Here is a 23102-nt window from a genome sequence, read left to right as displayed (position 1 = left end):
CGAGGCCTTTCGCCTCCTTTAAAGAAAAGCAGAAAAGGGATTAAAGAACCAATTGAATGATTCAATTAGAATGATGATTTAGGTATACTTGAAGGGAGATTTAACATTATGATGGTCAAAGCAAGGTGTGTTTCTTAAGGTTGGTCAACATAAATGCAGATGAATATTCTCCACCTAATTTGATCAAATTGAAATATGATCTATGTAAACAGTTGTCCTGTGTAGAGTGTGCACTAAGGAGACATCTATTGACCCAGTATTGTACAGCTCAATAAATAGTGCAGACATTGAAGAAAACATGATCTCTGTAGAGAAGATCGTGCCATCATGTTCTTGATAGGGAGTAGAGAAGCATGAGGGTTTGACAAAGATGAAGCAAGCGGTCATTGGTCATGTCACATTAAACTTTCGTTTTTTTTTTTGCATACTTTTAGACTATACGGATCAACTCCACTTCCAAAATCTCTACTATTTTCTGTGAACCAAATTGTCGAAACTAGAGCTGCTCTCATCGAGAGTCCAACTTGGTGGTCAAAACGCATGGTGTCTAAAAGCTTTTTAGACTATCAACTCCCATACTATGATGTCTAGTCATTGTTGACATCATCTCATAACTTCGATCTGATCTAATCGCCACCCAAGCTATACTTTAGACACGTGCGTACTAACTCCCTCAAACCTAGGTCTTTCATGTTCCGAACCCATTACCCATCTCAAATGCAAATAATTCTCTCTCTCTCTCTCTCTCTACACAAGTGGGACAAAGTCTCCCAAAGCTCGTTTCTTGTTCTGCCTCACGGAAACAACAGACTTCAAAGATCAGACTGGTGAAGTTAACAGATGCCAATGTCCATTGGCTTGGACAGTCAAGGCACTCGGAACCCTAAAGGGTTGTTCGCTCAACCCATGGTGAGGGATGACTAAACCAATGCGGCTTTCTTGGTTTAGTGCATGACAAGGTCTCAACAACGTACATTTTCTTTTGATAAAGGGAGCATTCGCCAGATCTGAGAAAACGCACCTGAAGGCCATGGTTAAACTGCTGTGGCGAAGAATATGCTGTCTCCTTTAGCCGTAGGTGTCCGTCTCATGTTGTGCCAGCAATGCCTGGATTCCCAATGCCAATGACCATATCATACCTGCAACACTTGCAAGCAGCAGTAGTAAGTCAAATTCAAGCCAATACAATACGATGATCCAGGAGATTCAATCATTGTTTCCACTGACAAACAGGTCGACAATAGCATAGTTGACACCCAATCCAACAAAAACCAAGCCAAAATAACCTCAAAAGACCAGCTGTTTGTCACCAAACGGTGTCCGGTATTATTTTAATCGAGTCTCTGCGATCTCAAGAAACAAGGCCATCATTCAGGGACAACGCCGCCAACTGATCAGTGGGGGCATTAGCCTGATGCTGCTGTGCGACGTTCCTCAGAACTTCCATTGCCTCTGCAACTTTCGCTTTCAGGGCATCTGGAGATTCCAGCAGATGCAGGACCTCAGTCTGGTCCATCTCCAGTAGCATCCCTGTAACTTTGGCTGCATGATCATGTTCGAGTTGCTCAACTAGTGGGTACAGATTCTCACCCAGCATCTAGACAGAAAAAACATTTGAATCATTATCAGTGGATCATTTCAGAATCACAAATCAAACACAGTAACTGATCATGGGACATTAAGATAGTCCCCACTGACCAAGCATAATGGTATACTTCAAATATATGAGCATAATATCTGCATCCTGAACAATTTGTGGTCAGTGATAGGCTCCACAGCAAAGCAAGTGACAAGGATTTCAAGCCCAGAGATGGATTCGATCAATCTGAAAATGCAAGACCATCAAGTGGCTGGGAGATGGGCCATGTGTGGCCATGGAGTTTCAGGAGGTTCACTCATTTTTACCCATAGTTTGGTGCTGGTTTTAGTTAAAGAAACAAACATTACTCTGCCGCATAATATAAGATGTGTGAGACATGTTATCCCAACAAATATGTACTACTAACAGAATGGCATAACAGTTTAAAAACATATACAAAGAAAAAAAGTTGCACACAGTAACTGGTAGGAGATGCATCTAGTGAAAAGACATACCATCCTTTGCTGCTCAGGAGTTGCATTTGCAAGGGCTGAAGCCAATGCCCCAATGGGAATAGGTTGTGACATAGGAGCATCTCGCATGGGCAAACCTCCCATGTCATAGGGAGATAGCATCCCTCCAACAACACCTGGTATTGGAATATCAGGCATGTTGCGTCCAGGAGGGTAGCGCTGGACACGGCCCCTTGGAAACATCTGCTATCCAATTTTGGCAAAAAATAATATGAATACACATTTTGCACTATACAAATCAGGATCACTGGAACAATCAAGAAGTAAAATTACTGCATTTGTGACAAAGTAACAATTCATATTGCGTAGCTCCAAATCATGCAGGCAGAAAAATCAACAAAGTGGACCAAGCACCAGACCATCATATAGCAATATTTCAGATTTCATTGATGAGAAATCGAGAAGTAAAACACATCAGACATACAGCTGTGCACAGCTCAAAATTTAGATGGACCATACTTGCGCACCCTATGTCTCTCAGTGTAAGCATGGATCCCATCTGTAGTCCATCTATTATCATGCATGCTTAATTTTATCATCGAAAAGTGTGACAATGTGCTTGATCTTTCCGTGATGCTTTTTGCAAATCCAGCACTCAGATGCCTCTAATGAGGTTAGAAGTGCTCATTTCAGGCATCTACCTGACCAGTCAGTTAATTTTTAACAAATCAGTATCTACCACATATATAACTAGTTGCCTCACCCCCTCAAATAAATCAGAACTAGTGCAAAACCAATTTAAAACACAATGTGGATCTTAACCCATTCAACACCTCTCCTGTTTTATCATGTTTTATTTACAACCAGTTGCAATTATGTGAATATTGCTGAAATATACCATATAAATATAATATTGCAAAAGGTCAGAAAGGGAAAAACATCTCCGAATGCAAAGAGGATGATCGCAGACCTGTTGCTGAACTAGAGGCATAGACTGCTGCATTTGTTGTCTAGGTCCTACTCCAGAACGCCTACCTCCTGGGCGATGCATCTGCTGACCTTGTTGGACTAGGGGCACTAAGAAATTTGGCATAGGTGCCCCTGTGGGCCGCATTCCAGGAATAAGCTGTTGCTGGAAACCAAATCCAGGCTGTAGATGAAATTGTAGAATTTTGAGAATGCAATTAAAGATTAATAAGTATTGGTGCTAATTTATGAACTATAAAAAATTACAACATCAACCAACCCAGTGCACAATAACAATTTATCAACCTGAAATGTAATGATATGAAGATTAGATTTCCAATAGCATCCAAATATTTGGCAATGACAAAAAAGAATAGATCAATAGATCAAAACTCATCCAATATAAAAAAGAAAAAGCATCTGCAAATTGCATATTTTCCTTAAGCATCATATCGTCAAAGCTATCCATCTATTTTCACACTAATCTCATCATTGGGACAAAAGCCCTGACAAGATTTGACAAAGATTTGAGCTGGAAAGAAGCAGCCTCAACATAAATGCTAGAAATGGTTTTCAATAGTTAAGATTATGAAAAATGCTAGTTGTTACATTGCCGTAGAAAAGACAAATAGTTAATATAATGAGAAGGTGTCCTTCATGTCCTCGTCCTTGCCTGATCATCTGTTAGAACCCTTGCAGATTCTAAACTTGGGGTTGATCTCTTTAGGGGATCGGCCTCCTTGGAACTCTATAGGGGTTCCTCCCTCCAAGTTGCTGCTCAAAGGCTACAAAAAAGATTCATCTATTGCTTATCAAAAAAGGAGGAATACATGGCTATTTATAGGGTTTCTAATCCCTAACTCCTAATAGGACTCTACTCAAGGCTCCTACTTCTAACCAACTCATAATAGGACTTCTACTCAAGACTCCTATTCCTTTACAACTCCTAATTCATCTCTAAGAAACAACCTCCTAACCCTAGCCGGCCTCTTCACCTCTTTAATAGGGATCGGCTTAGGTAGGTTTTACATGAATGTCCCTCTCAATTAGGACTCTCCTAGCTAGAGTCCTAACAAACCCGCCCTCTTCAAATCAGTCTTGTCCTCGAGGCTGACGATTCATGAATTTTGAGAATTTGATCTTCAAGTCGTCATAGTTCTCCCAAGTGGCATCTTCTGTTGGTAGGTTCACCCACTATATTAGCACTTTAGTAGTGGGTCGTCGTCGTCGAGTCACGATCCGTCGATCAATAATGGCACTTGGCTGGGTCTGGAGTTCTCCTTGGATAGTCATATTTGGTGGGTGGCTTTGGGCTGTCTCCAAGCACCTATTTACAATTTTTGTCTAGCCGTTGATTTGTGGGTGATATGCCGTACTTCCTTTCAATTTAATACCCTGCATATGGAATAACTTTGTCCAAAATCTACTCGTGAAGTTGCAAGTAGAATTTATCATAAGCACAATGCGTCCCTTATAGTGTAATTCTTTTGAGTCCCAATTGTAATGAGCCACGGAGCTTGGTGCTTCCTCCAATTTTTTTATAATCTTACTAGTCTCTGAATCTTCCTGTCATTCCATCTTAATATCCTCAAGGAAGTCGCTGGTCGGAAGTGAAATGGCCGAAACTTCAGCTTGCTCGGGTAGCCGCGAAAGCGCATCTGCAAGAACATTCTCTTTCCCCTTTTTGTAAGTTATTTCATAATCAAATCCAAGAAGTTTTGTTACCCATTTTTGCTGCTCAGGGGATGATATCTTTCGCTCCAAAAAGTACTTGAGGCTTTTATGGTCGGTTTTAATTTGAAATCGTCGACCAATCAAGTAGGGTTTCCACCTCGTTGCTACGCGCACAATGGCGAGCATCTCCTTATCATATGTTGACTTATTTTGATGGGAGGGAGATAATGCCTTGCTAGTGTATGCGAGTGGTCGACCATCTTGCATGAGAATGGCTCCAATTCCGACTCCAGATGCGTCGGCCTCAATAATGAAGGGTCGGTTGAAATCTGGTAGTGTTAGCACCGGCGTCGTCGTCATGGCTGCATTAAGTTTGTCGAAGGCAACGGAGGCTCTGTCTATCCATTGGAAGACATCTTTTTCCAGTAAGAAAGTAAGTGGTGCATTGATCTTTCCATAGTTTTTCACGAACTTACGATAGTAGCCTGTTAAACCCAGAAAGCTAGCAATTTTATGTTCCTCGGGGTAGGCCAGTTTTGCATTGCTTCAATTTTGAAGGGGTCCACTGTCACACCTTCCTCTGATATGATATGCCCAAGATATTCCACCTTCTGTTGAAGAAAGCAAAAATTCGTAGTGGTTGTTGTGCGTTCAAAAGGTGGTTTTCGGTATGTCTTCTTCGCACACTCATATTTGATGATACCGAGATCAAAGGTCCAGCTTTGTGAAGATTTGTGCTCCCTTTCATCTAGTAATTCATCTGCTATTGGAATAAGGTATTTGTCCTTGATGGTTATGCCATTGAGAGCTCGGTAATCAACGCATATTCGTCATGTTCCGTCCTTCTTGCGTACAAGTAGCACCGGTGAAGAGTAGAGGTTGCAACTTGGCCGAATAACTCCTGTTTCGAGCATCTCTTTTACAATCCTTTCAATATTGATATGGACGAGTATTTGCTAGAGGTTTGCCTGAAAGAATCGTTATATAATGATCATGCCGACGAGTAAGAGGTAGGTTGTCGTCAAATATATCTGAAAATTCAGCAAGCAAAGGAAGTAGGTTTGAATCTTCAAATTCTATTGGCTCTCCCTTAGTTTGCTACCCAAGTTGTACCAAAAATCTGCTGCATGCTTTATGTAAAACCTTCTCCATTTGTTGTGTGCAAATCGTCTTACGTCGCCCCTACGTTTCCCGTTCAGTATCACCTGTTTCTCCTTACTATAAAATTTCATAATTAGTTGCATAAAATTCCAAGAAATATCACCTAATATCGTCAACCATTTAATTATGAGCATGGCCTCATGATCATCAAGAGGGAGAAGGAAGAAATATGCAATTATCTCTTGGTAAGGCCTCATGATCAGCAACAGTTTAACTTGCGGGCGCCTACGATCATACTTCAAAATCCATCCATCGGCGACCTTAACGTCAAACCTGTTACAATTCTCGATAGGTAAGGCCATCTGGATAGTAACCTTACTGTTTAGGAAGTTATTAGTACTGCCCGTGTCGATGAGAACAGTGATCGATTGTTGTTTGAGAAGGCATCCAACTTTCATCGTTTGCGGGTTTGAGTAGCTGGCTAGTGTATGTACCGTAACTTCGGTCGGTTGTGGCTCTTCTTCTGCATCTTCTTCTTCATATTCAAGGCTCTCTTATGGATGTTCAATGGCATCTTCTTCTATTGGTTCAATCATAAGAAGTCTCCCTTTACTATAGCGATGCTCACGGCTCCACGGCTCATCACAATGCCAATATAACCCCTTCGCATATCGCTCCCGAAGCTCTTCTCTTGTTAACCTCTTTGGTGTAGGGACTTGATCGATAGTAAGGGGGGCTGAGGGCTTCAATATTACTGGTTGAGGAGCGACCCTAGTCCTCTGAGCTTCATGGTTCAATTGCTCCTCTTGATGTCGTGCGAAAGAGATGGCTGCCATAAGCATATATGGTTGTCGCGCTTTAACTTCTCCTCGGATCTCCGGCTTCAAGCCCTCAATAAAGGTCCTCAATAGCTGTTTTTGAGACCAATCACGAGTTTGATTAGATAACCTTTCAAACCTGGTTTGGTACTCCTGAATGGTAGAGGTTTGTCGAATCTTTGCTAGTTGTCCGTCAATATTCTCGTAATCGGTTGGTTTGAAGCGGATCAGCAGTCCTTTGAATTATCGCCATTAAAGGACTCCATAAGTATGTTCAAACCAGTCAAACTACTGTATAGCATCCCCTTCAAGATGTATAGCTGTAATTTTCACCATAGATGCATCCGCGGTTTTATGGTACCGAAAATATCACTCCGCGTGCGAGATCCAACCAATCGGGTCTCCTTCTTCCCATCTAGGGAAGTCCACTCTCATGCATGGATAGTTGGGGTTGATCATAGAGCTTCCCCTCTCTTGGAAGTCATATCTTTGGGCTTGGTGCGATTGGGCAAAGCTCTCTCCTTGATGTGATTTCTTCGGGCTTAGTGGTCGGCCCAATCTGAGTTCGGTAAAGAGCGTCCGAATCTTATCCTTCATTCGCGCCTCGAAGGCTTCGAATTTAGCATTGATTACCTCCTCAGATGCCATAGTATATGCCGTCAAATCTGTGATGTTAAGATCTCACTTTTGTTGTCGGGTTAAAGGCATGTATTGGTTCAGAGAGGTGATGGTCGAAAGGGTTGGTAGATCGGTGGATGTAGGCTACGGTTTAGGCTTGTTTTGTGGCTATTTTGGGTGCAGTTTGAGGGTGTGGTTTGGTGGAGTTTTAGGGCTATAGATGAAATTTTTATATCTGTGGTAGATGGTAGCAAAGGTTTGATAGAAATCAATGAAAGTTGCAGCAAGTATGTGCTGTCTTGTAAGAGTAGAATTGTCGTCAAAGAAACAACGGTTTCTTGACGTAATTTCCACCAAAAACTTGAGAGAATTGAGGAGGGAATTGATAGCAAAATCACAGTTTATATGACAGCAAGGATATCTAATTTAATCAAGAAAATTTCGGCAGTATAACAATAAGGAAATTGGTGCAAGTTGCGATTGCAGAATTCTCGTCGAGAAATTTCAACGGGTTACGACGAAAATTTGCAGCAACACAAAATCGTTTTTAGAGATGAATTTCTTAATAGATCAATCTTAGATGGAAGCCAAGATGATCTATGAAGTGTATAAGAAATTTTATTCAAAAAAAATTGCAAATAGATGGGTTAAGGCAACAATATGCGGCTGAAATTTTCTGCAGCACAGATTTTTAAGTATAGCAGATTGGACGTAAAAGATCAGTGGTATATATTGAGAATTTTTTGATGAAACCAACGGGAATTCCACTGTTAGGAAGTGTCAAAGCTATCATAAAAATTTCGTAAAGATTTGGATAGAAACAACGTAGTATCAAGATCAAACAAACAGTGCTATGCGGCTGAAATTTTACAGTGCAGATTTTCAAGTATAGCAGATTAGACGTAAAATATCAATGGTTTATATTGAGAATTTTTTGACAAAACCAAAGGAAACCTGCTGTTAGGAAATGTCAAAGATGTCATAAAAATTTCATAGAGATTTGGATAAAAAAAACATAGTAGCAAGATCAAACAGACGGTGCTATACGGTTGGAATTCTGCAATGTATCTTTCATCGTAGAGATGAAAACTTTATGACGAAAAGTTTATAAAGCAATATAGGAATAATATTTTTGGGATTTTCAAATAAGGATAACTAAATTGCAACAGCAGTAAGGTAGAAAACCAGAACCTGTTGTAATTCATAGGGAGATCAAAGGATGATCCGTGGTGGTGGAGATGACGGCAGAATTTGACAACGATCTCTTAAGCAATTGTGGGAATTGCTTTGGGCGGTTGTGGAGGGTTGATGGATGGCTGTGGAAGGGCAGCGAGACGCCAAGAACGCTGCTCTGAAACCAGGTGTTAGAACCCTTGCAGATTCTAAACTTGGGGTTGATCTCTTTAGGGGATCGGCCTCCTTGGAACTCTATAGGGGTTCCTCCCTTAGTTTGCTGCTCAAAGGCTGCAGAAAAGATTCATCTATTGCTTATCAAAAGAGGAGGAATACATGGCTATTTATAGGGTTTCTAAACCTTAACTCCTAATAGGACTCTACTCAAGACTCCTACTTCTAACCAACTCATAATAGGACTTCTACTTAAGAATCCTATTCTTTTACAACTCCTAATTAATCTCTAAGAAACAACCTCCTAACCCTAGCCGGCCTCTTCACCTCTTTAATAAGGGTCAGCTTAGGTAGGTTTTATATGAATGTCCCTCTCAATTAGGACTCTCCTAGCTAGAGTCCTAACATCATCTCAGAAAGTGCTTAATGCACCTTTTGTAACATAATGGAAATGGCATACAAGTGGTCTTCTGTTAAGTGGGGCAAGCAGCTAAATTCATCAATATTAAGCATATCAAACTTCCAATCCCCATTTTTCCATGTTCTCCAACTTTGTCCGAGAACCATAAGGCTGCAATGTCTTTCACATTGAAATATAAAAAAAATCATAACAGGAAAAAAAAAATCAATTACATTGGAAAATTGATGCTCAAACCTGTTATTAAGCATTATAATGGATGTTATATAACATGCATATTAACCATCATTGAGTTATCACTACTCACCAAATTAAATAACAGCTTGAATGATGATCGTGGGCTTTTTCTTTAACTTTCGGCCAAATCAAATCTTATGATAAAAACTAAATAATCCCAAGAAATATGAGTTTTCTTTTTTAACATCAATATTACGCTTCATCAAGATATCTTATATTAATATTGCATATAATGAAGACACTCAAGACGGTCAATCAACATAAGGTGTATCATTAAGGGGTTGTGCACGGAAGAAAAGCATTAAATTTTTTTGTAAGCATTGTTGACTGAAAAAATAAATAAATCAAAGTACATAACAACAATATAATAGTTACCTGTGGTGGAATAAGGCCAGGAGGTGCTTGACCATAAAATATATGTTGCCCCACACCAGGAGCACCAGGGGGGTACATGGGAAAACGAGTACCAGCAGTAGGCACCATTGCTACTGGCCGTACTTGTGAAAACTGTGCCTGAAAATTAACAAAACCAATAGAAAGCATGATAAAAATGACCAAAAAACATATATGTAAACAATACATGCAGAGGTAGTACTGTTTAATGGCAGAGTAAAAAATAAAAACAAAATGGTACAAAGGCCACCATGCCAGCTAACAGTACACTGTACATAACTACTAGGTTGGACCATTCAAGGAAAGTAAAATAATCTGGTTTGGTAATTGCAAAAGTAAACACCTGAGTAGAACACTCATGCATGACAAGTGGACAATGAAGCTATCCAAACTTGACAGACATCATAAAGAAGAAGTTTGAGGCAGCCTAAAAACTGCATTCCCAGTGCGATGCTGTTCTAAAATCAGCAAGGTGCTCCCTGTCGAGAACTATACTTGTCAAAGGAAATTGACATAATTTAACAAGCAGTTCAATTATAAGCACCATATACGACTGTTCGAATTCTTAATACCAGTTACCTGTGGCTAATTAAATCATTCAATTGAAGATTTTTGTTTTTGACATTTAATAATATAGAGCTCCAACACAGGAGACAAATGACTAGTAAAACAATGTGTTGGTGTCCAAACCTGAAGAATCCATCTTACAAGTTTGGGTGAAGCTTCTTGGCCAGCCTTGTTAAACAGGCTGTAGCTGCCATGTAGATAAGTCAACAAGGTCTAAAGAAAAGGGAATAACAGCTGCCAAACTGGTTGCTTGTGGTCTCAGAAAGTGGAGATAAGCAGGATCTAAGGTTGTTTTAAACAGGCTATGAGGGAGGGCAAGGTTAAAAAGAATTGTGCTGCCAGGATACATTACTTGCGGGCTGCAGTTGCTAAGGTTGCTTTAAACAGGCTATGAAGGTTCTTCATTTGTCAACAAGTCATGAGCAATATCTTGATCTGCTAACTCAATTGACATTTGACCTTCCATAACTTCAGAAACTATACCAATTTTACTAACCTTTTCAACTTTTTCGATGCCACTTCTGTGAATTGTTACATATCCTTCAAATTACAGTTGTGATCTAAGAAGTTCATTTGCTAAAGTTTTCAAATTTCCTTTGGATGACTTTGGAGTTGGAAGAAGCTATATTTTAGAAGTGTTTGACAATGTCTAGAGCTCTTTATACCTATTTTTCTATTATTCAAACAAGGTGCTTGCAACAAGCTTTTATACTGTTATTAGTTACCATCAATTGCATGCATAACCACATTAAAACAAAGACACTTCCGTTCTGCAATATTGCACCAAGCATCTTCCTTTTAGCAACCTTTTTCAACACCTCCCAAAAGACAATAAAAGTTCATCAATAAACTATCTAATGCTCCTCATCCCCCTTGACATGTAAGCAAGCTTGGTCTTTCAGTCTCACTTTTAAGAAGCAACTCATTCACAGGGACACATGATACATGACTCAACATACACCTCGAGTTTACACTCCAATAAGTCATCAACCCCCATTGTATACAAGCTTGACCATTCACTGTCATCTCGCTAAATAAAGGGGTGGATAGGCCATGAAAGACATGAATTCACATCCATATGCACTGTGCCTGTGTACTTCCCAACACTTAACAAGTGCTTAATACTTGCTTTTATAAAGCAAATTTGCTATTGATAAACATTACCATCTCAAACAAAGCAGCTTTCAAACTTCATGATACAGACCAAATATTATTGTCATTCACAACTTCCAGTGAATTTTTAATAACTTGTCAGAATCTTTTATGTTCCTAAGCTTAAAATTAGTCAGAAGGATAGAAAATCATGGCTATCCTGAAACTTTTCTGCAGATCTGATGTAACAAAAGCAATTATACAAACTTGAGAAAAGGCTTGTGGTAGCCATAGACACCATCAGAGCCAAAATCACTGCTACAATAATGTCAAAATCCCACAAAGGATAAGCTACAAGCTTGCTATGCCATCTTTGTATCATGATGTCAGAAAAGATTGTTAAACACACTTGGAAGCAGAGAGTTTTGGTTAATTAGTATTTACAGCTGAAGTTATCTGTCAAAATGCACTTTATAACTCTAACAACAGCAAAAAGGAGCTGCTAACAACACTAATCTGAATATATCTACAAGTGTGAACGGCAAAGTTGAAAGCAGCAGCCATATAAAAGATTGTTTAACATGTCACTGTTTTAAAATTTATGGTGTTTCACACAGTGATTGCAAAAGGCGCTCGGGCACTCGCCTAGGCGCTCGGGCGAGGCGAGGCGAGGCCCGAGCGCCTCGCTAATGTCCCAGGCGGCGCGCTTCAAACAGGCGCCGCCTGGGCGCTCGCCCGAGCCCAGGCGCTGGGCGCTTCGGGCGAGCGCCTGGGTAAACCAAGGCGACCGAACCAGAATTTTAGGTCTAGTTCGGTTGTTAGTTGGTTCGATTGAACCAACTAAACCGATATAACCCCAACCCTAACCCTAACCCAACACTAACCTGCTGCCGTTGCCGCTCTCGATCCCGATCCCGATCCCGATCTCGTCGCTCGCTGCCGCTGCTCCCGCTGCTCGCGCCTCCCGCGAGCCTTCCCGCTGCTCGCGCCTCCTGCGAGCCCTCCCACGAGCCCTCCCGCTGCTCGCGCCTCCCGCGAGCCCTCTCGCTGCTCGCGTCTCCTGCGAGCCCTCCCGCGAGCCTTCTCGCTGCTCGCGCCTCCCTCGAGCCCTCCCGCTGCTCACGCCTCCCGCGAGCCCTCCCGCTGCTCGCGCCTCCCGCGAGCCCTCTCGCCTCCTGCGAACCCTCCCGCGAGCCTTCCCGCTGCTCGCGCCTCCCTCGAGGCCTCCCGCTGCTCGCGCCTTCCGCTCCCTTTCCCTTTCCCGCTGCCGCTGCCGCCGCTCGCCGCCGCTCGCCGCTGCCGCCGCCGCTGCTTCCTCGTTTCTCCGTCAGCAGGTTTATACTGTTAATGTGATTATATTTATTAATTATATTATATATTTTTATATTTTTATTTAAAATTTTAAATAATTATATTTATTAATTATATTTTATATTTTTATATTTTAGTGCCTCGCTTCGCTCGGGCGAGCGCCTAGCGTCTCAGGCGTTTTTGGACCTTGGCGCCTAGCGCTTTTTAAATCACTGGTTTCACAAAGATAACACAATCACAAAAAGGCAGTAAGGATTCGTGGATGAATGTAAAACAGCCCATAAATATGAAGTTAGCATAATATTATTGTATGTCAAAATTGTGGAAACATTTATGACTTTACATTTTGAAGCGACTATGCTACAGGGTTGCAAATCTTTTTACAGAAATCAAACGAAGCAGCAGGATGTCGTTGCACTGGGCAAGTGGAACAAAAAAAACAGTAGTTTGGAAAAAAGAAATGGGTTTGTTTGGATCAGGACTTATTTGTTTAGTTTAAATCTTGAATGATGGATGGTAGATGATAGTGAACCGAAACCTAAGTATTGATTTCATATGTTCACAAAATGATCAACCAGTTTTAACTCCCATTACCAGTCCCCAGTGAACAATGCACAAAGTTTCAATCAAAAGCAAACTTCCCAAAAGAACCAATATATATCTCAAAACACATCCAGGAAGTCCTCCCAGAACTACAAATAAGAAAAGAATATTTGACAGAAACACTACTAGACATTCTCCTGTCACTCCTCATAAAATCAAATGTAAATAGCAAATCAATAAAAACTACATCAACTTCAAACAACAAAAGCTAAATGAAGACAATCAATAGGCTTTTTTGACCAACCCAAAATATCAACAAAATTTTATTCCTCCTAGACTGTTTGCTGCTTTAACAGCATCAGTGAAGCACTTTTTTTGGCTAAACGTAAAATTTCCATTACATAGAAAGTCTAGTACATAATTCTCCTCAGATATCCGAGCACATTACATAAGCATTTTTCATACATCAGAAGAATTATGCTCAATTCATTTCAATCTAGCCAAGAAAAACAAAGTAGAGCAATAGCATCAGGGACAACAATTTGAATTCAAAAAGTACAGGCCATAATACCACTCATTTAGCATAACAATCATCAAAATGAAATATGTATCATCATTCAGATACTGGAGCTGCCATCAAAGAACATGTGTCTTATGTTTTCAAGTAATGCACAGCTCAGCCCCTTCAAACTTCTACATTGTAATAAGGTATCCTAAACTAGAGATAGGCCATTAGTAGAAGGTACTGCATTTAAAACCAGCTGACCATAGGATGACTCACATTAAGGCTTGATCATTACATCGATAAAATATTTGGATAGAGTAAGATACCTGCAACTTAGCTCTTCTATCTTCTTTACGCTGTGCAGGTGCAACGTAAAGTGGCTTCCCGCAGACCATCTTCCCATTCATCTCTGTGAGCTACATAAAAAGGAAAAAAAAATCAGTTTACTATTTTCCCAAACACATAAAATTGGGAAAACTTACAGCTCGAGCTGCTTCATCAGGAGCCGAAAAAGCAACAAATCCAGAACCTTTACTTATACCATTAGGTTCCCGCATAACCTGTGATTCAGTTATATTAACCACATCCATAAAACGGCCAGTAGAACTTACCAAAAAAATTGAGCAAAATATGTACAAAGATAGATAAATTATACCTTGCAAGAAGTAATCATACCAAAACCAGAAAAGAGTTCTCTCAGTTCATCATCTCCAATGCTATCATCCAAGTTCTTCAAATATAAGTTAAGACCTTGATATTTGTCCATTGTCTCCTTTGCATTCCGATCAAACTTTTCTTTCAGTTCCAGTTCCCTTTCAGATTTCTTAAGTGCCTTTCCAACATACCATTCCTTATCATCAAATTTATGCCCATTGAGTTCTTGTACTGCTCGGGCAGCAGCATCCGGGTTCTCAAAATTAATGAACCCAAAGCATTTTGATTTTCCATCTTCCTCCCTCATAACAACAGCACTGGTTATTTTGCCATACTTGCCAAATATGTTTTCTAGATCTTCCTTCGTAGTCGACTCTGATAGATTTTTGACAAAGACATTACAAAATTTTGTCTTGTCTAAAGAATTTTCCCTTTCCTGCTTGCGAACAAACGGTCCAACAAAAACCGGTTTATCATTGACAAGCATGCCATTTAGCTTATTAATTGCATTCTGTGCTGCCTCTTCTTGATCAAATTGAACAAAACCATAGCCTTTTGATTGGCCAGATGCATCTGTTGCGACCTTGCAGGAGAGAATACTACCAAAAGACGAAAATATCTCATGTAGTGCCTTGTTGTCTATTTCTTTATCCAAATTCTGAGGGGGCAGGGAAGAGTACAAGACAAAAAAATGCAAAGGAAACTTAAGTAGCATAAAACAAGCAAGCCATAAAGACAAAAGAATGTTATTGTTACAGCAAACCAAATTGCATTGTACCTTAATGAAAACATTTGCTGCTCCACTTCTGCGGATACTAGGGTCACGGTTCGAATACATGATGCGAATAGGCTTGTTGTTAAGTGGGGTAAAGTTCAGCACATCCAATGCCGTAGCAGCTGTCAGACATATGAGGGTCAGATCCAAAAAAAAAGTCTTCCTAAATCATTTGACCATCACACTAAAATAAGCATCACTTTTTTTCCCTTGTAGTGTCATACTCAGAATCTTTATGGAACAATCAAAAGACTAGCACAATATTTGTACTGAGACAGCTTCCACATAGTGAAAGCCCTCAATGACCATGAAGAATAATCCAATGATAACAGCGACAAACAACCAAGTTGTCTGACATTGGTGAAAGAGCTTCTAATCAATACAAGAATCATCTTAGTTATTATAAAAAATTTACAGCATGAATGGCATTAATAAAGCTAGCATCAGATTAAAAAAACCATTTTTAACGAATTTCAAACTTCAGAAAGGTAACATTAACAATGTCTGCATTATAGTGATTCTACTACAACTTTCATACCCAAGCATCTCGGATTTTACAACAAAAATTATAAATGAAACAAATGAACTTAAAACAATGCCCAGAAGAATCAGGTATGTTGCAGAAAACCAATTTTATAAATTTATTGCTTAAACTCCACAATAGATCTATCATCTATGCCAAAAGCCCAAAACGAAGGTACTGTCTTTCATAAGGACACTACCATTGACGAAGCCGTGGAAAACCTTCTCTCATCAGCATTGCGAAGCACAATAAAAGATAAATGCTTAGACAAACTGGAGAAGCAATTGCAAAATTTTTATAATCAGACATCTCAAAATAGAATATTCAAGAGGAATAGTAAGGTATAACAAAAATGTCTTTTCTCATCAAATTCTCAGTCCCAGTTCATCCGCTTATTTAACACAATAACAATCCAACAAAGAACACAAGGGGTTGTTCGGTTTAAAACAAGTGGCATTTCCAAATGCATTCAATGTAAGTTGTGCACCCTGCTTCTTCAGTATTAAGTATAGCAGAAGTGAGAAGAAATGGTAGAAGTATGGCATAGCAAGATCCCCCACCCTAACAGATTTGAATTCAGCTGGGGGATCAAAGTTAGTTTCTGGAAAGTGAAACCAAGGTCTCTAGGTAACAATTAATACAACAATTCTCTCTCTTTAATAAAATGAAATAAATTAATACTACATAATTTAATACATCACAAAGGTAAATAAGCTTAATCAGACATTGAGGAACCTAATTTAAGTATTTTCTGGACCAATCTACCTTTAAAATATGATCATATCAATCTAAATGATTAAACTCAAAACTAAATGATTAAATCTGATTCAACAAAATACCAACCCTAAATTGTTGGATCCTTCTTATGCCATAACAAACAGTGGTACTCATTGGAACTTGATTTCTGAAAAGCTTTCTTTTCAACAAACACACTCTTAACAGAATTTATGATTAAAAAAGCCTGAATCAAATAAGTCAATAAAATTAAAGAAATGTTTTTGTTTGTTGTTTCGGAAAGGACAAAAGCTACAAAGAAAGAGAAATAAATCATCTTGTAAAAAAAGAAAATAGACAGAAAAGGACTGAAATAATTGAGAATAGGGAAAAGACCAAAGGCCAATGACATCCTGAACCATAAAAAAGTTGAGAACAAATCAGCATCCAGCTGATATGAGTTCCTTCTCATGTCTATCAGATCAGTCAGATGGTAGGATCAAGTGGCTGTGTTAAGTTTGAGCTCATTAAGTTATATAAAGGTTTAGTTAAAGTTCACTTTCCAGAAAATTAAGAATGATAATTGGCCTATGATAGCCATTGTTCACACCCATGGTTGTGTTAAGCTTGAGCTCATTAAGTTATATAAAGGTTTACTTAAAGTTCACTATCCAGAAAATTAAGAATGATAATTGGCCTAGATAGCTGTTGTTCACACCCCAAAATCATGATCAACTGTTCGGCTATGCTTATATGGGCCTGTAGGTAATTTTATTCATTTATACATCCGTTTTTATTTCAACGAATGAGGTCTTCTTTTAGCTTAAATTGGGTTGTCTATGAGCATGAAAATATTCAGTTAACACACTTGGACTGAACAAAATAATTGTTCATACCAAAGAGCTACTGCCACAGATACACACTTCTAAGGTTTTTTCTCCTAGGTGATCAGAAATTCTATTTAACTTGACAAGAAAACAAAGAAGGATGTCAGTGTGTTCACTACAGAAGCCAAAGTAAAAAAATTCCATTTAATGATGTGACGAGGTGATGGATATAAAAATTCACATTCTTGGGAGAGAATGCAGGACAGCAAACAAAATGGGATTCTACAATGTCAAACTTTGAGCACATGAAGTTGAACAGGTACAATTTTATGTTTTTAATCTGGAGAAATATAGGACAAGGATCGCAATGTGATTCCATGACAACAACACAAAGAAATTCTTGTTGGATTTTCCTTTCTTTCAATTCTTAGTCAAATACTAGAAAAGAAAATTAAGACATTAGCAAGGTCAAAGAGATTTAAGATTATTCGATATTTCAATTTTTTATGCTATGCTGATACAATCAAACATTGATGAAAATTATTAAGAAAATCTAAACTTGAGACTCCCAATAGATTGTTGGATGACATCACAATCACAAATATAACAGTATCTCCAATAAAGCAAAAAATTACAACAAATCATTGGCTCAGATTAGAATTAATCAAGTAACTCATAATATGGTTTGCATATCAAGCAAAGTTAGGGTGCTTGAACTTCAGCCTCTCTCCATGTAAGGAGAATGCATAGTCATCCAACTGTTACCAGCAGTGATCCAACAAAGCAAGTTGAATACACTAATTATTTGGTCAATCAATTGAAGCAGAAAATTTTATAAATGATATCAAGATATATATAAGTAAACAACATACAGATTAGGATGGATATAGATTGGAATTACAAGCCACCACAATAATCACATTCAATGCTTTGTTCACAACTGAGGAGTTATTGAACTCATTGATCACTAATGATTTAGCATCCAATCAATGACATAATTTGCCAAATCCAAACAATGACTTGGGATCAAGCAATGATAGGCCCACAAATAAGTCATCTAGGAATTCTTTTAATAGGATATTGTCATCCTCTCAATTTATCCAATATTTTACAAGCAATAAAACCTTTTTTTTCTTTTTTTTCTTTTTGTTTTCTCTTGGGAGGCTACTTCTCTTCCTTCAATGAATGAGGCACCAGATAGGAGCTACAAACTCCTACAAAAACGTTCATCGTAAAGTTCCCCATTCACAAATAGGGGAGAATAACCAGCAAAAACAATAAGATCATGTACATATTAATAATTTCCAGCACATAATGCTAGATATCAGAAATAAGATAAACAAACACAAAAAAGAACCAATCAAAACAAGTGATGACAAAGATTTCAATTTCTTCTTTGTGCAAGAAGAAGAGTTTTGTCATCCTAATCAAAATTAGAACATCAAGGACTCTTATTTTCCCTTAAAATGTTTAACAAAAAATCACATACCGAAAAAAATTGAGGCCTAAAGTTATCTCATGTAATAACAAACAACAACTAATTCAACCTAAACAATTGAAACATATAAAACAGATACTTCACGGGGAAAAACAAAACTCTACCACTGCCAAAATGGGGCTTCTAAAAATGCCAGAGTACCCTTATTTCTCAACTCAAGCTTCCTTGCCAAATTCTTTAGATACTAATGACTAGACAATTGAAGAGACTCGTGGCTATCAAGATCCTAATAGCAAGTCGTAAAGGAACTACTCCACTTCATTCAGAAAGTCCAAGAAGGATCTTATATGCTTTACCTTCATATTTAATGTGGATCGAGTTTTTATAATAGCTGGTAGTCCATCAATATGCCTCTTTCTACCCTACCAATCGATGATACCACACCATCACTAAACCTAATCCAAAGCATAGTCACTCTTGCTCAGATGGTATCTAAACATAAAACCAACATTAACTAATAATTTTCATCAGGTTAGTCAAACAAATGATAAGAAACCTCAACGAAATTGGCTGTGGCCATCAAATGAGGAAAGGAAAAAAGAGTGTGAGAATAAATAGCATGATATTAGCAATTTAAATATCCAAAATTAGCTTGAGTGGACATCTAATCCAAGCATCAAATCGAACTTCCTGAACTGATGACAAGAAGATGATCCAACTCACCATCGGCAGGGTTAATAAAGTTGACATAAGCATAGCCGAGAGATCGGTGCGTATTGACGTCATGGCAGACCCGGACCGACAGCAAGGGGCCGATCTGGCTGAACAGATCGTAGACCTGCGCGTCCGTCACGCTCCCGTGCAGGTCACCCACGTACAGCGACGTCGGCGAGGAGTGGCCCCCGCCGGCGGAGGCGATATTGTTGTCGACCGTCCCGTTCGGCGCCTGATGCGGCATCGGAGCCTGCGCCATCTCTCGCACAGGATAGATATTTTTTGGAATTTTTCTCCCCCTTCCTCTCGTTATTGGAACAAACCCTAGCGATTACAACGACGAGCACGACAAACCTTCCTCTTTTCGATAGGATTTTTTGGTGGGTAATTATGGGGACAAAGGATCTGGGATCACGGGAGATCGCTGCTTTTTTTGAGGATTTTTGCAGATTTTTTGGGGATTTTTGCTTGATCGGAAGGGGAGGAAAAGGGGGTCGGGGGTACAAAGAGAGATGTAGACGGATTTAACGAAACATAGGGAAGTAAGAGGAGGGCTTGGGAGGGGCAGCACGGACTGCACCGCGCTCGGTTCCGTCGCCCGGTCCGCGCATCTTATAGTGCGCTCCGACGGGCGTCGAGTAGTCGAAAGCGTGGTCGGTAACGCACGCGCTGGTGAGGTCCTGGCCGTTGGATCTTTGCCATCCCTCCTTCGTGGGCGTTCGATTTCACGGCGTCGGTGCGCCTCCGTGTCTCGTGGTCAATAAATAGTTCTTTTTCCTATAAATAATACTTTATAATAATACAAAATGTTAAAATATTTAGATGGTTAATTGGATTTGCAGACTGTGTTGACCGAAAATGGTGGAGTATTTACGCTCACCAGAATGTCTTAACACAAAATGTTGAAATATTTAGAGGACCAACTAAATCAGGAGAATGTTTTAAAATATTTAGATGATTATTCGAATGTGCACAATGTCTTAGCTGAAAGTGTTGAAATATTCTGGTGATTGATTGAATTTGATGTTTTTGAGGTCTAATGGGATAATTAATGAATTAATTATACTTAATTTTGAGTTAATAGTAATAGATTAACCTAATTTTATAAACCAAGTTAACTTTTTACCACAGATGTTACAGTGGTTTGCATGTCAAAAGGAAAAATAATCAATAATCGATAATAAAATTTAAATCAAAAAATCAATATAATATTTATTTAGTTTGACACTCCTTCCATAAAGAAAATCAAAAATATCAACACCCAAATTAGTTTTATGTTTCCTACCCAATACGTTGACACACACATCGTATCTATCTATAGAAAAAATATTTTTTCATACTTGAATTCTCAATCGTACAAGTAATATTATTCGAATATTACTCTCCAAATTCTATTCAAGAATATATACTTGTCAACTCTATTCGATGCGGTTGACCAGTTGTATTTCTTGTGTTTTTAAATATCAGTGGATAGCAAACCACCATGACGCTGTCGGTGCAACATTATATATATATATATATATATATATATATATATATATATATATATTGTTGTTGTTTCTATCATTGGAGTATCTTCTCAAAGACATCGAGATAAATATAGGAAGCATTGCACTCCTATTAGTTCAAACCTAAGGATAATATAAAATAAATGATCTCCTATCCTGATATCATATTAAAATTTTTATCATGATCATATTATATTAAGAGCTTAAGTTGGAAAATGATCAGATTTATATCGGTAATATAAAGAAAACGTTAACAGGGGTACGATGGATTGCTCCGTAAAACCGTAATCAATTGGGTATCAAATTTCGTGCTTTCATTTAACTCCGGTCAATTAATTTAAGCACGCATCTTAACGTCCACAAAACGTTAGCAAACGCTACTTACAAGAAAACGACCAAGGTATTATTGTTGGCGACAACCAAAATGGAGTAAGTGTATAATGAGAAATGTTACTATTTATAACTTTTGAATCAGAATTGTTAGGATCGGAGCGAGGGGTGAATTATTACAGCGGATTAAAATTCGTAAGTTTGAAATCGATTTCGTAAATGTATAGAAATTTCGATTTGACGAAGGATGACTTAGCTAAAATAGCTCGAGTAAATATAGTTAAGAGTAGGTGATGAAAACCGAACGATTTGCAGCTAAATAAAGAAATGGATCAAAAAATTTAACACTCACACATTCAAGGAACACCACGATGTATAGTGGTTCGGTCAAATAACCTACATCCACTTTCGAAGCCTTCTTCGATGAGGCTCTCAACTTCTACTTGTAAATCACTTTGAAGGGAAAGGACCAAATACCCCTCTTACAACCTTCTTACAAGTGGTTCACACTCTTACAGATTTTTCAAAGAGAAAGAGGGAGGTGAACACTTAAGCTATTGAAAATAAGACTTTGCTAGAGTTTTTCTCACTTTCTAACTTGTCAAAAAGGTGTCATCTCTGCTGAGAATTGAGGGGTATTTATAGGCCTCAAGAGGATTCAAATTTGGGCTCCAAATTTGAATTACTTTTGGGTTTCCCGGTGCAGGTGGTGTCACCGCTTGTTAGTGGCGGTGCCACCGCCTGTCAGTGACACTAACAGTGTACTGGCGGTGACACCGCCAGAACTCTCGGGTTCTAGGTGGTGCCACCGCCCAGTCCAATAGTGTACTGGTGGTGCCACCATCAGACCTCTCGAGTTCTGGGCGGTGCCACCGTCTGGACTGTTCTAGCTCACTAGTTGGACTCCAAACTTGGCCTAAACCAGTCCAAAATTGGGCTCAATTGGCCCCTAACCGAGTTATAGGATTAACCCTTAATCCTAACCTAAATTATATGCAAACTACGAAATTAAGACATAGCCCTAAGCAAATTTTAAGCGGCAACATCGAGTTTCCTTTCAGGGAGCTTTCCGGCGAACTTCCGGCGGACTTCCGATACACCCTCAAATTTCTTCCGGTAGGCTCCCGGTTTTGTGGCGAGTTCAACGAGTCTTTAGCAAGTATCTGAACCTTCTCGGTGATCTCCGCGAACCTCCGACGATCTTTCCGGCGGACTTCCGAAAACTTCGGTAAGTCCTCGATTTCTTCTCGGTTGGTTCCGACAGCACTTCCGACGATTCTTCGGACTTTCGGCAGACTCTTGAGCACCCATCGAACGTGACTCTTGTAAACTTGCTTTATGTCTTTTTACTATCGTAGTTAATTCTATATATGTAAAACACACTTCGATCTAGACAATTAATCCTAAGCATCTAATCAAGTTGTCCGGCATGTCATTGGTCTCTCGACACTTCGTCCGATTCTTCGGCCCATCGTCCTCTCCTACGGCTTATTGCCCAATCGGCAAGTTGACTCTGTAACTCCATTATCCTTGGCGCAATGTATGCTCTTCTCGGCCCAATGCCCGAATCCATGGCTCGAAGCCTTATGTCGATACGTCGACCGATCCACCGGCCCAACGTCCAATCTTCTGACATGTTCCTCCAGCCCAACATGATTTTCCTACTTTAATTGTCTTATCCTAATCAAAGCATCCTACGACACTCAAAACACAGATTAAAACATAAACATATATTGATTGGTTTTATCATCAAAATATGAGATTCAACAATCTCCCCCTTTTTTATGATTACAACCAATCGACAACGGAGTTAACCTTAACTCCCCGAGTTTAAACAAACTCCCCCTATCAATATACCATATTGATAGAAACTCTTGGATTCAAAAATTCAAGCAACATGTCATGATAAAATCATGACATATAATCAACATACTTCTCCCCCTTTGTCATCAACAAAAAGGAGAAGTACCACAATCA

The 23102-nt window shown here is 39.2% G+C and overlaps 1 protein-coding gene across 2 annotated transcripts; it reads right to left on the bottom strand.

Moving 5' to 3' along the window:
• Positions 1 to 1193: 1193 nt before the first annotated feature.
• On the bottom strand, positions 1194 to 19876 carry LOC135582511 (polyadenylate-binding protein 2-like). 2 transcript variants are annotated; one of them, XM_065188060.1, is made up of 9 exons: positions 19297 to 19876; positions 15075 to 15193; positions 14298 to 14954; positions 14125 to 14202; positions 13969 to 14058; positions 9607 to 9744; positions 3023 to 3202; positions 2095 to 2298; positions 1194 to 1597 (listed from the first exon to the last, which is right to left on the bottom strand). In XM_065188060.1, the coding sequence occupies exons 1-9, from the start codon at positions 19544 to 19546 to the stop codon at positions 1352 to 1354; spliced, it is 1962 nt and encodes a 653-aa protein (XP_065044132.1). In that variant the 5' UTR covers positions 19547 to 19876; the 3' UTR covers positions 1194 to 1351. The 2 variants fall into 2 exon arrangements, with proteins under 2 accessions (XP_065044132.1, XP_065044133.1); XM_065188061.1 differs by having other exon boundaries at positions 2095 to 2295.
• Positions 19877 to 23102: the final 3226 nt, after the last annotated feature.

Source organism: Musa acuminata, chromosome BXJ1-6 (genome assembly GCF_036884655.1).
Source record: "Musa acuminata AAA Group cultivar baxijiao chromosome BXJ1-6, Cavendish_Baxijiao_AAA, whole genome shotgun sequence".
Classification (NCBI taxonomy): domain Eukaryota; kingdom Viridiplantae; phylum Streptophyta; class Magnoliopsida; order Zingiberales; family Musaceae; genus Musa; species Musa acuminata.
This window is presented reverse-complemented; position numbering and strand designations above follow the sequence as displayed.

Coding starts and splice junctions, on each gene's coding strand:
- LOC135582511 (XM_065188060.1), bottom strand. CDS start 19,546: ATGGCGCAGGCTCCGATGCCGCATCAGGCGCCGAACGGGACGGTCGAC. Junction 15,194..19,296: donor CTTTATTAACCCTGCCGATG/GTGAGTTGGATC, acceptor TATGTCTGACAG/CTGCTACGGCATTGGATGTG. Junction 1,598..2,094: donor CTCCTGAGCAGCAAAGGATG/GTATGTCTTTTC, acceptor TTTTCTGTCTAG/ATGCTGGGTGAGAATCTGTA.